The sequence below is a fragment of the Leptidea sinapis genome, chromosome 1, assembly GCF_905404315.1.
Source record: "Leptidea sinapis chromosome 1, ilLepSina1.1, whole genome shotgun sequence".
Classification (NCBI taxonomy): Eukaryota; Metazoa; Arthropoda; class Insecta; order Lepidoptera; family Pieridae; genus Leptidea; species Leptidea sinapis.
This window is the reverse complement of record NC_066265.1, coordinates 3,507,777-3,522,083: the sequence shown is the minus strand read 5'-3', so window position 1 is coordinate 3,522,083 and position 14,307 is coordinate 3,507,777. Positions and strand designations below refer to the sequence as shown.

Here is a 14,307-nt window from a genome sequence, read left to right as displayed (position 1 = left end):
GACCTGAGAAGAATGGGCGCAAGAAACTCAGCGGGCTTTTTTTTAATATAAAATATGGATTACAATATGAAATCGTGCAATAAACATTTATAATTAAAGAGCCTGAGGGTGTTCGCTGTATTCCCATTCCGTGGTGTCATTAAGAAAATCGTTTATGCTATAGTAACCTTTCCCACACAAACGTTTTTTAACAATTCTTTTAAATTTCATAACACATTTGTTTTGTACATTTTAACTTTAGTTTTACATATAACACTTTTCTCGCTAGTCTAGGTGAAAAGTTGTATGTTTCACACGAGAGCAATTTTTTTTGTCTCGTGCCTTTAAATCGCTCGCTACCTCAGTAGTCTATATTAGAATCACTCGCTACGCTCGTGATGCAACTCTAGACTACTTCGCCAATTCGTGATTTAGAGTCAGCAGTCGTAGCAAAAAATAACTTTGCTCACTTGTTGAACAAATAACTATTATACTATGTAAAAACTCTTCAAAATTAAAGCTTTAACTATATAAATCGTCACTTGGGATTATCCTGACTTGAATAATAATGTCTCCGAGATCAAGATGCTTTAAGAACGTCGAAATATCAGAAAACTCTAAGAATTAAATAACCGAGTTACAACGAATATATTCGTAACGAGTGTTTTTAATCCTCGTCAAGTTCGTGCATATTTTAGCTATTCAACAATATCGTCTTTAAAATGGCAATGCAAACAATAGCGTATCTGATCACCACAGACAATAAATCATTATTCAACCCAGTTTATCTTACTTTCACTTCGCAACGAGGTTAGCGTCTAAAGGAGTAATGAGTCACAATAATCGCGAGATGCTAATGATAAAATATTACCGAGATAGCTTGGTACGTGCACCGTTAGTGAGTAAACATAAAACCTGACCCACTAATTGACGTTCCGAATGTTTACTTTTGGATAAGCTAAGTGGTTTAGTTGACTATAGCGAGGTGCAGTTAACGTTATCTATTTGGAATTCAAGTTAACTTATAGAAGTTTATTAAAATTTTTGAGGCCAAATGAGCATAGGTAAGTGCCACACTCTCTTGCAACGCCAGAAGAATTAAATTATACTTAGGTGAGTGTTCGCGTATTTTAAGGTAGCCTGTCATATGGAGCGGGAAACGCCGATCAAGGAAGCTCATTCCAAAGTTTGGAAGCTCATTCCAAAAAGATAAGCGCGCTTAAGAACAGCTCCCCATGATAAATGCGGTAGAAGACCAGTGGGAGGCTCTTTTGCACAGAGTGCGGGCTAGGTTGTGGATACTACAGCGGCGCGTTTTTCTGCCGTTAAACAGTAATGTGTAAGCATTATTGTGTTTCGGTCTGAAGGGCGCCGTAGCTAGTGAATTTCTGGGCAAATGAGACTTAACATCTTATTATCGCAATTGTTGTTCCGCTCAGAATTTTTAGGTTTTCCAATCCTGAGGGACACTGCATTCTAATGGACAGAGCGTTTCAATTACCATCGGCTGAACGGCCTGCTTGTCTCGTCCGTTACTGTCATTAAAAAATAGGCACACAATACTCTAAATGCTAAGCGATTGCACCGTTCATGGAGTACTAGATTTCCGGAAATTAGAGCAGCTCTGCACACACACACACACACATACATACACACACTTTCGTTTTCTTTATATTCTTTAGCCGCTTATTGTCATGTCTTCTTCTGGCAGCCCAAAGATACGTTAAGTTTTACATCTTGCATCTGTACAATACTTTTAATGCCGATCAGAAAACATAGAATAACATTATGATTAACTGTAATAGACAATTCACGAGTTTCAAGATACCTATAACAAACAAGTTGCGGACATGTGTATATATTTTGTATATTATATTTGAGCCGTTTGGTGTCGAGAGTGATACTTGACCCGTAGGACCCAGAGACGCGGAGAATGTACAAAGTACTATCTAAGCGTTTCAATAGGCCTACTGGAAACCCAAGCGCTCGTGTTGGCAGCTTCGAGTATTTCAGTCAACGGATCAGCCTAGCATTTTATGTAACAACCCGCGAACAAACTAAGCTATAATAATATATATAATTATAAATACTATTTTTAATTTTGAGTGAAATAAAATATTTATCCCTTTAATTGTTACACCCGAAAAGATTAAATGAATTGGTGAGAGATTTTTTTTAAGATTAATACAGTCAATTCGTTTCGTAACTCTTTTTCTATTTTAAATTATAATATGTTATTTTATATGTTTATTGTAATTGTTATTAAGTTTTAATTTTTCAACGTTTACTTCCTGTAAATGTTATTGTTATAATTATAAAATTATAGTTCTTGCAGGCTTTTGTTTTAAATGTTAAATAAAAAAAATAACCTTTAAATATTAAAAAAAAATATTAAAAGATTAAATTTTTGTCGTTTTTTCTCAACAAAAGCACCTTTACGAATCGGTGGCAGTGTAAAAATTTAATTGAAATATCAAAAAATCAAAATATTTGTGTAAATGTCAAATGACATGATGCATTTGCAAACCTATCCAACAAAATTGTATATTGGAACGGAACCCTGGTTCTTAAGTCGACTCATGCTTAACCTTAATAAACATTTAAAGCTCCGTTACCACTAAGTATTGAAGGCGTTTTACAGCTCAAAAGGTCAAAGGTATTGCGTAACGAACCAGACGGAAAAGGTAGTTAAATAAGTTTACATTAGATACATAAATTGTACTTTTATGTTCGGTGAAAAGATTTCTAATAAGTTATTCAATGTGTTAAGTGAACGTTAGAGTACCGTATCTACTGACAACACGCACGAAACTCTAATTTGTGTACGTGATAAGTGTGTAACAGATACTAATGGCATAAAACGCCCACCGCGTCGTTATTGAGGAGATAAATTGTGAATTGGATTACTCGAGAAAGCGTTTAACACTCTTAATTTAATCAAACCTTTAGATGAAGGTTTTAATTGTTAATAATACGTTAGTTGATAACTCCTACTAGATTTTGTAATGGGTTTAATGATACTAAGGCTTGGTTGCATCATATTAGCTGCTATAGTTAAGGTTTAAGTCAAATTTAACGTTAGCAGTAACGCTGACTTTAACATAGACTGCGGAATGTGTTTCAGCATCGTGTTCCTTGCTATACTTAAAAAAAAGTGAAATATCAAGTCAATATCGCATATTTATTGGGAACTTTTGACAGGTCGCTATTTAGCTATTTATCATTAATAATAGCTTTAACCGGCGAAAATTGGACGGTTACGGTTAAGAGTCAAAGCTATGACGTCATTAAAAAATATTCAAATGGTGCAACATATTTTTTGCTTAACTTTTAATAAAATTAAACATCGATTCCGCAGTGAGTTCAAAAAGGGTGGACCCTACTCCGGTGACAATGATTCCTCGACTAATAATATAATAATATAACGAACTCAATAATACGCAGTATAAATAATGAATCAAAAAAATGTGTGTGTGTGTGTGTGTGTTTAATTCTTGGTGAGTTACAATAGATATTCCGTTTCTGAATATGATAATTGTTTAAGATAGGCGATGGTTTTCTTTAGGCGCGCTTCGGGGTAACTCAGATTTTTTTAAGAAACTTTTTAACATTCTTAAGTGCTTCTTATTACCAAGACCAACATGAAAAAAGTGATTAAAAGTGTAGGTGATGAAGAATATTATATTGTTAAAGGTCTAGGAGCATGTACAACTGACAGGGGCATCCGAGAGACACCACCCAGCTTACTCAAGGAAGTAGAAGACAACAGCCGATACAAAACGCTTGAAGCTAATGCAACGCTATTGAAGTTACTTGTTGATGACAAGGATGGATTTAGCAAGTATGTTTAAACTATAAGTATAATAGATCATTGGGAGGCTTCTTTTTTCTTGGAAGAGAAGGACAAACGAACGTACGGGTCAACTGATATTAAGTGATCACCGCCGCCCACATTAACTTACAACACCAGAGGAACAGAAGCGTGGCCGGTCTTTTAGAAAAGTGTACGCGCGTTTTTGTAGCCATGTCGTATCGTCCCGGAAACATCGCAGAAGGAAGCTTACTCCACAGCTTTCTTGTGCGTGGAAGAAAGTTCCTTGAAAACCGCACTGTGGAGGAACACCGCACGTCCATATGGTGGGAATAACACCCCAATTTGTAATCCTAAGCTGATACTGGGGCACACTCCTATATCAGCTCAGACCAGATATGACAGCATTACTCCATATATTGTCGGACCTGCTCTTTGTAGAGCGCTAGGATGTGGGCCAGCTTGAAGTATTAACGTGCTCTATTTATGCAGCCCAGCTTGTTTGAAGCCAATTTGGCTTTGCTTTCCAGTTGCTCGCGGAATTGGTAATAACTAACTACTGACTCGAGATTTCGAGACCCAGTATTTCGATACTAGGCGAGGCATTTGACGAGACAGTGTTCTCGAAGAGCGGTGATACGATTAATGGAGTTTTCTTAGTGGTGAACGCGTAAACTTGAGTCCTTGCACAGGATGCCGCTCAGGTAACCCGTACCTTAGCGGCCCCTTTGTCGTCAAGCAGTAATGTGCAAGCATTATTGTGTTTTGGTTTGAAGGGCGCCGTAGCTAGTGACATTAATAATATCTTGGCTCAAAGTTCCGAGCGCAAATGTTATGCCGCAAGAAGTTTTAGTTTAATTAAGGTTCCGGGACGTAAAAGTTACCAGTACGTGAACGTCTTGCTCAACTCGAAAAAAAATGAATCATAATTGGTAATTGATACTAAATTTTTATTTTTGTGGAAACCATAGCGGCGGCAAAAGTCCAAATTATAAAACAATTTTGACCTAAGACAACAAATGTCGCAAATATATCGGTCCCGTGAATTTTGTGTCGTTTGGGGTCGAGACATTTGGTCTAGACCTAAAATGTACAAAGTACTCTACTCGCCTCAATAAGGTTATTTCAGGCTATTGCAAAGAAATATATAAACGGCTGAAAGCCATTCTAAAACAAACCAAACAATTTTAATTAAAAGGAGTAGTCATGATAATCAAACAGTAACACGCTCATAAATAATGGCGTTTTACTAGAAATTATTTGTAGATCATCATTTGTCTAGGACGGAAGTATTCGACATGCTGCACTCCAGGGACGAGGTCGTAGACCATATGGATCTGCCAACGTTCCCGGAAGATGCTGAAGAAGGGAGAGTCGACGTTCCCGTGATTCCCGACTCAGAAGCTGAGTTCTTACAAGGTTAGTGCGACATTTTCGTATAAATCCCGTAATATGTGCTGCTGTGGAGGCAGCTTAGACAATCTTGGTCACCATGTCCTGTCTTGCTGGCGTAACTCCGTTCCAACGACAGCACTCCTAAAGCCAAATGGTATTTAATGTGACAATGGCAAGAGACCCGATGGAAGAACGTTGATTCCATGGAGATATGGAAGACCGCAGTATAGCATATAGCATTGAAATGAAATAAAATACTTTATTCCTTTTTAATAGGGTATGTCCAGATCTTAAATATTACAATGTCTCAATCCACAATCCAGCTTAAATTAAAAACATGCAAAAACGTAACACTTATTTAAATATCCATTAACACTATAAAAATTATTTTCAAGCAGCCATTTAAAGAGTCTTGGTATAAACATTTTTTTTGACAGTATTTTCAAGACCTCAGGCAATTTGTTGAATAATTTTATATACATGTTATGGCATATTTTTAAGAAAAAGTGTTGTATTAGGACAATATTTCAAAACCAGTCTATGCGGCTGTCGTGTTACTTTTGGATTCACCTCAACAGCTGATGTGATCTGAACAAGCCTAGAAAATGTACATACATGCTAGATTTAGCAGATTGTGTTTTTAAAATAGCGTTTTGCAAGAGTGCCACGGACTTTACCTACTATTGCACGTGAGCATTTTTTTTGGGCAACACAAACTCGCTAAACATATGAACCCTTACCCCATATAAGTAGTCCATAGCGTAAAACTGATGCAACGTGTCCATGATAGGCAATAAGGGATAGCTTGCGTAATCCTATTCTTCGTGACAGCATTAAAATCTCTTAAAGCTGCCCAAGAAATCACATGAAGATTAGTCAACGACTGGTTCATAATGAGTTAATAATACTTTGATAAATTGTTCAATTCATTACGCGAACAATAAAACTGCACAATGATAAATTAAGGTTTAATTCTGTAACGGAAAACGTAGCATAATATATCAAATCATTCACCGTTATAAATTTTTGGGATTCCGCTGAATTATATCACAAACTGACAACTTAAAAAAATTATACTTAAAAAACAAATAAAATTTAAAACGAAGAACTTTCGGGTTCCGTCCAAGCGCTCTTACCAACTGGGCCAACCGTTCGAGTGACACATGGATCGTAAATCTTGGTATGCCTTGTTCAACTCTCAGATAGTGGCTCAATTTTAGTAAGAAATATAATTTGTATTCATCAATCTGGCAGATTGAAATTCATAGGCGATTTTATGGACTTATTTATTTAAAACTAATACTGATAGTTATTTTACTTTATGTGAACGTAACATATATGTTCAAAAATTAATTAAACATTAATAAAATGTATCTGATTTAGTTTAAAATTAAAGAACAATCTTAATTAGGCGGAAAAGCTAGTTTGCGACCACTTTTTTTAGTTTGCGACTATCACGAAGTTAGTTTACGGTCATAAAGTTCAATAAAATACGTGCTATGTTTGAATAATATAATTAATCTTATAAATCACGTGTAACAGTACAAAAATATTCAGCCTTAATATAAAATTCACGTTACCCGCATATAGTACAAGAGTATCAATGTGAAATAGATTCAAAATCGTAACCAATATTACGAAGTAATAACGAGTAACGAAATTAACGAAAGCCTGTCGCCACACGTTTGATGTTATCCTGCCAATTTTAAGACACCCGAGGAATAGTATTAGCTTACTTTTCGCTAGCTGAAGTTCGTGTCAAAGAAAACTATATGCTTATTATTTAAGTATTGCTGCAGTATTAGCTTAAAACGGTCGGTAAAGTAATGCATGGTCGCAAACCCCCAAAGTGACCCTACCAAGATACTGGCAGCATTTCCGTGTTGGATAGCTAGGCTGGTCCGTTGACCGGAATAACTGCCAGCGGTTGGGTTTCCCGTAGCCTTATTGAAATAATAATAGGTAATAATTGAAACTAAAATGCCGGCGCAGTAAATCTGTGTAAAATAACACTACAAGAAATAAGAAAGACACTGGGATCACATATCATCAGAAAGTATTTTGTATTTTATTAATTTCAATGTAATAGAACACGAAGCGTATGTTACGAAATTTGAAAGATGCCATTGCGTGTTAAAATTCCACGCACACAAGCATCTAATAGTTGCGCTACTTTGAAGAACAAGTTATTGTAGTTAGGTGGTGCGGTATTTAGTGGGAGCGCAGCGGAGATCAAATCCTTAATCTAAGTTCTTATCATTAATAATTTACATATTTTTGTACGTCACTTTAACTAATGGTGTTGCTGAGGTTTTCCATTAATGACTCATACCGAGATGAGTATGTCTGTTGTAGTATTTACGTAGAATGACGTTATATACCTATTTAAGTAGCATAACTACTTGAACAATGTTCTTGTTAATGTTCAAATCTACACTTGTACGGTACGCTACAAGTATGTCTTTAATTACATACAGGTGACACATTATAACAACTTTCTGTGTAGGTATTATTACACGAGAAAGAGATTTTTTTATGATATTAAGGGACGAGACGAGCAGGACGTTCAGCTGATGGTAATTGATACTCCCTGCCATTACATTTCAGTGTCGTTCAGGATTCTTGAAAAACCCAAACATTCTGAGCGGCACTACAATTCCGCTCGTCACCTTGAGACATAAGATGTTAAGTTTCATTTGCCCAGTAATTTCACTAGATATGGCGCCCTTTAGACCGAAACACAGTAATGTTTACACATTACTGCTTCTTGATATTATTCATACTTTATCAATATAACGCACTAGGTACTAAATTATTCATATAAAATTAACAGTAGAAGCGCTGTCCGTCGAAAACATGCAAAATTTAAAATATAGCGCGTTCTCTGCTCATAAATTTTTCTAACAAGCCATTTAAATACCTTTGTAATGCTTATGAATAATTTAGTTACTTCACCTCTCTTCGTAATTCAAAATTAAGTATAAAGAACCCTCTGTAAATAGAACCTTCATTAAAACCTAAGTCTAAACTCTTCATAAGTCGAATACCTACCCCACGAAACACGATTATTTTTTCGTATACTTTGAAGCTCGTCTAGGCGTAGTCCTCGTGCAGAGAATGGCGGCAAAATAATTCAGATAAAGGCATAGACCCACAATATACAAGCGTATAGATAAATAAAGCATGCAAGAGAGAAGAACATCTCTTACGGAGATACAGCAAGATAGAAAATGAAAGCGAATCTATTGTTACTGTGACCAATTATCATTGAAAAGTCGTAAACAGTCAGCCAAGCTTAGAACTAGCTCGAATTAGCTTGGAGCTTTTAAATATTACCACTAACTAGCTCACGCACATGTTGACATATCAAAATTGATCACGCATTATCGCGGGCTGTCTATAATAATAATTGTTAATTGTTTCTTACATGATATTACATTTAACGTTTTTCGATCAAACGAGAATCATTTCATTCAACCAAAAACACAATCCTCTCAATTCATACCTTTGATGTATATTAATGTATGAAAATTATATCAATTCATCGTTTTAGTAAAAGTCCTTGAAATCAAGCCAGCAACATAACCAAGAGTTTGCTCAGCAGAAATCGACGACGTATTTATTGTGTTAAGTCATTAAGTCAGCCTAACATATAGTACGTTATTTTCTACGGCCATGTCACTCACTAACAGTTTTTTCTCATCATCTGCCATCGCGATGTCTTCAGAGGCAATTACTTTGTTTGTTGCTATTTCGTTTATACAAATAACTGATGAGCTGGTATGAATCGAAAAGTTATCCAATGGAATACAATTTCCAGTGAAAGTTGCCCGCAATTCTAAATTGCTAAGGATGTCTCTATAAATGCCGCTGAATAGTTTGACATTTGGATCATTATTATAACCACCTATTGTCGCATTACACCAAAAAAATTGTTCTTAACGGTCAACTGAGATAATCTGTCAGTTTCAATGTATTTGAAAAGAACATCTAGATAGACTTTGCATAATATATCTATCTAGATGTTCGACGATCAGTCCTGCGCTGACCTCATCACGCGTATTCCGGCGATCTTGACAAGATCATCGGTCCATCTTGGGAGAGGGCCTACCAACATTGCCCCTTCCGGTACATGGTCGACATTCGAGGACTTTTCTGGCCCACCGGCCATCTGTCGAACTATGTGCCCTGCCCACTGCCACTTCAATTTCGCAATCATTCCGGCTTTGTCGATTTCTTTGGTTCTCCTACGGATCTCATCATTTTTGATTGGATCTCGCACCGAAACTCCGAACATAGCCATTGCCCTCTGAGCGTCCAAGAGCTTTCTCATCTCGAGGTGGTTAATCAAAAAATTTTACTATCACCAGCGGACGTGACCGTGCGGAAGGACAGCACGCAGTCGCACTTCTCCAGGATCCAGGGCGAACCTCTGGGCAAAGCGGCTGGCATCATGGTCCTCGTCACATTCAGTATCGTGGGCATCGCGTACTCCGGTCTCATCGTGTGGAGGAGGATATATTTGTGAGTATTCACACATAATATCTGAAACTCTTTTGTCTGTTTATTCTCTCTTCACAAATGGTTATCATCTATATAATTCGTAAACTTAAAAATCAATACCATTACTAAACGGTAGTAAACATCTTGTAACAGAGTAGGTAACTGATCGTTTGTAAGTTTGTTAGTAAGATTAAAAGCAGAGCCTTTTTTTTTATAAAACATTTAAACTTATAAGACAGACATAACGTCTGAGCAGCAGTTGGGACTTTATTATAAAAGTGTATAATAGATGTAGGTACTCTTATTATATTATATATGTTATGAAGGCTACTATAACAAATGACAAGCCTTTAAGGCGACACTAAATGCCAGCGACCTTCAGCGATATGAGTTCACGACTGCCGGCCCGCCATCTATGTAACAAAGCCAATATTTTCAAAATTCTTCGGTGGAAAACAGTTTATATGCTTACAATCCTCGTTAAACACTACTAATCTGAATAAATGAACCTACACAAAAAGAACAAGCTATAAGAATAACTTTTATGAGAGAAGTACCACAAAAATGCGTCACGCGTCAACGTCAGAGTTGCTGGGTCTGGGTATTTACACAACACAATTATTATCATAGAACTAATTAGTCGTTTAATATAGTTCTATCATACCGCTTTTGGCGCCAAGCGATGTGATTGGTTAATTTTGATCACGTCATAGATGCCACGCCCATATCCCGAAATCATCAGAAATAATTAGTTGACACGGATTTCATACGAAAAGTAATATTTTGTAGTATCGGTTTTTTCTCTTTAAATGTCTTTGCTGTAAGGTCATTACAACGGAGCTTTAAAAATGCGTAAAGGCCGGCAACGCTTATGTGTCACGAACAATCAAAGGAAGCGCCGATTAACAAAAAGCATCTGCAGTTAATATCTGTAACGGCACGTGGGTATCAAATACAGGCAACATTAAAATTAACTGAAGTATTTGGGCAAAGTAAGGCATTTTCTTTCCAAATTAATACAATACACACAACCACCGCATAAGAAGCAAATGGATAATATAAAGCGGCGCAAGAATCTCTCCTAGCATTCTTTTTTGCGCTCTTCTTAATAAAATATACAATATTATACTGTCATTGTTATTGCTATAAAATAATCTGATCACTTAGGTATTCAGTTGTGTATAGTATTTACGACAGAACCATTTTTTAATAAAACATTTAAATTTATTAATACATTATGCCTGAAAAGTGGCTGGGACTTATTTTAAAAGTGTATTACATCCTACCCTTAAAGCTATTATGTATCTTATGAAGCCTATTAGATTATTACTAGTTATTATTAGTTACAAACAATCCTTTATTTCTAGTGTTATAATAATGAAAATCACTAGGTACTTAGAGCAAAATTTTCATAAATCTACTGACAATGAACAGTCATAATATTCGTAATATTCATACAACAACTGCAGTCATAAGGAGTTTTTCAGTGACGGTACAGAGTAGGTAACTGATCGTTTGTAAGTTTGTTAGTAAGATTAAAAGCAGAGCCTTTTTTTATTAAACATTTAAACTTATAAGACAGACATAACGTCTGAGCAGCAGTTGGGACTTTATTATAAAAGTGTATAATAGATTGATGTGCAACCTGTAGATTTTATCAGATAACAAAAACAGTCATATTTTTTTGGAGTTTTTCAGTGACTGTACAGTGGGCAACCTGTAGATTTTATCAGATAACAAAAACAGTCATGTTTTTTGGAGTTTTTCAGTGACTGTACAGTGTGCAACCTGTAGAGTTTATCAGATATTTTGCTGTAAATATGTAAGTAGCAAATGCAGTTTTTAAGTTTATAAGTGTAGATACCTAACGCCAGGAACCCTGGGCGAGAGCGGTAGGCGGTGAAGGGCGGTGGGTCTGTCTCGGTTCACTAGAGCTAAGGGCGAACCAGTTACGGAGTTCTAGAATCCGACTTAAGATGCAATTAACATTTAAGTTAACATTTAAGCAGTGTTAGTAAACGTAAGAGCAACTAGAACAGAAAGGTTAATAACCTCGTAGTATAAAGATAATACTTTTAATATTTCGCGACTAAAAACTATGAAATTGATTATGTTTGTAGAATACGTTACCTACATTATTTCATATTATTAGATAACATTAATATGAGGTTTATTATTATTATTTTATGTTAGGTAATATAAAATAATAATGTAGGTAGAGTGGTTACTCTAGAGTCTAGAATCTAGATAAAATGTTTGTTGTTGATGTTGTGTTTGCTAGTTAGCTAGGTTAGTTTGTTTAGTATTCAAAATACTAAGAGCTAATTTCTAGTGTGGCTGACTGTTTACGACTTGTCAATCAAAATCGGTTACAGAACAATAGATTCGCTATCCTTTTCTATCTTGCTGTGTCTTCGCTAGAGATGTTCGTCACTCATGCACGCTTTGTTTGTTTATAGGATAATATATTTTGTAAGTCTATGGGGCGAACAGACAAGCCTTTATAGTTAGTACCATGGGAATTGCATCATAGAGATATTGGGTCGCCTACTCGTATCTTTGAAGTTTGGTCTATCTTTAAGGTCCCTAAGTATCGCTTCAGAAATACGAAAGCCAGCTTCTTCAACCTAGTAAAGCATTTCTAAACCACTTTTAAAACCACTGCCACGACAAGAGATTCATAGTAGATATCGATATAATATTCTGAAGATTATGTAGCTGTACCTACAACCAATAACATCAATTAATACAAATGTCTAATATCTAACTTGTAACGTAATAGCTTCGTAGCATTACAGATCGTAGAAATATAAGGCTGTGCGCAAATGTTCGGAAACCGGATTAGGTTTCCTATTCAGATACGGAAACCTGAATGCTCTAATTACATACTAAATATTCAAAAAGGTGCACATTATTCTTATTGTTTACGAACGGAAAAAAAAACCTAACGTTCGGTTCAGTGCGTTCGGTTTGTACGAACGGAAAAAACTCAATGACGTCATACCGAACGCAGCTCTCGCGTACTTTTCGGCTCAACCGCTGCACACGCACGGAAATTTCAGATTTCAGATCCGCGCGAGCTTTGTAGTGAGTGGACGTCTGTAGATCCGTCGTAGGTAACAAAATGTGTGAAGCGGAAAATTTTATAATGGCGGTCGAACAATATCCATAGTATTATTTTTAGGCATTTATTTATATTCTCAAAATTGTACCCAGTAACGACGATTCCTCTTCTTCTTGTTTAGCGCCAGTTAAAGTGCAACAGTAATCAATTCGTCTTCGTCGTCCATGATAATACTTGTGTGTGCTTTCACAAGCGTTTCTATTCATACTGGTTGTAAAAAACCCCGAACAAAAAAACCGGACGTTTGCGCTAGGCTCACGGAATTCCGAATCTGAATTCAGGAAATCAGGAAACCTAATCCGATTTCCGAACGTTTGTGCCCAGCCTAAATCATGCATATTAACTGTAATAAGCGTTTGCCGAAAGATTCGTTCTTAAAAGAACATATTGTTTTATATACCGTAATATTAGCTCTTATAAGAACCATTTCATAATACTGTACATCAAGTCATAGCATCATGCAGATCACCAGTAGTCATCTCCATAAGTATGAAACCTTTTATTTTTGTAAGTAGCTATGTAGGTAACCGAGTGAGCATAATGATTATATATGAAATACTAAATGACTTATAAAGAAAGTATTACTATGCGAACATATTCTGGTTTTTCATTTGAGTAAAATGATAACAAACGAGTTATAACAATAAATAAAAAGACAGCAGTATTTATTTAATGGTTACAGTGTGTCACTTATCACGTAACAACGTCAATAAAATACATTGCTATTTTATTAAATGTACCGTCTATACGTAATATAAATAAATAGTACTTAAAACAACATGCTTTTAATAGAAAACCGAGCTAAAAATTTAATTTTTTTAATATAATTAATTATACATATTTACTATTCAAACAAAACAAATCTTATATACATAAAATTAAAACTATCATTACGTGGAAGAATTTTATTTATTTTGCAAATGCAATAATTTTATCAAATTAATGTAATGTCATCGGTCCACGATAAATCTACGAAGTTTGAACTAAATTTTTCCCCTTAAAATGGGTCAAAATCGCACCCAAATGAGTCGGTTACAAGCAAATATACATACAGGTGAAGCTAATAAAAAGGCGTGTAATAAAAGGAAACTATCCAGTGATTTATAATCATAATAAAGTAGAAATTTACGACTGCAAGGTGCCGAATGTAAAAACTAAAATGGTAAAGAATCAAACAAAACTTTATTTATGTATAATATCAATTTACAATTCCAATTCACGAAGATTGTAAATCTCATTACATTTAAATGGGGCTATAAATATGTGGGGGTATTAAATAACCACAATACGTCACATAAAGAGCGCGTGTTCCCAGCGTGAAGTCTGTTGTATGTCGTCGTTGTGTGCGGTAACAGGATACTTTTACCCCGTGAGCGTAGGAAGCGGTCAAGTGGGACCAACACTACTCTATGTAGGGTAAATGCTTGAGATTATGTATCTACTAGATTAAAACTACAGCTGCGTTTTTAAGAACATTTTGGTTACATCGAAAAAA

General features: G+C 35.7%; 1 protein-coding gene across 4 annotated transcripts in view; it reads left to right on the top strand.

Moving 5' to 3' along the window:
* LOC126969039 (uncharacterized) overlaps positions 1 to 14,307 on the top strand; it is a 40,226-nt gene that overhangs the window by 21,464 nt on the left and 4,455 nt on the right. For all 4 annotated transcript variants that reach the window (XR_007730336.1, XR_007730334.1, XR_007730335.1 and 1 more), the window contains exons 3-5: positions 3,673 to 3,820; positions 5,073 to 5,209; positions 9,556 to 9,709. Coding sequence is in view for 1 of the 4 variants with exons in the window: in XM_050814313.1 (XP_050670270.1) it covers positions 3,673 to 3,820; positions 5,073 to 5,209; positions 9,556 to 9,709 (439 nt within the window). In the remaining 3 variants the exon portion in view is untranslated. The remainder of the gene's footprint in view (positions 1 to 3,672; positions 3,821 to 5,072; positions 5,210 to 9,555; positions 9,710 to 14,307) is intronic.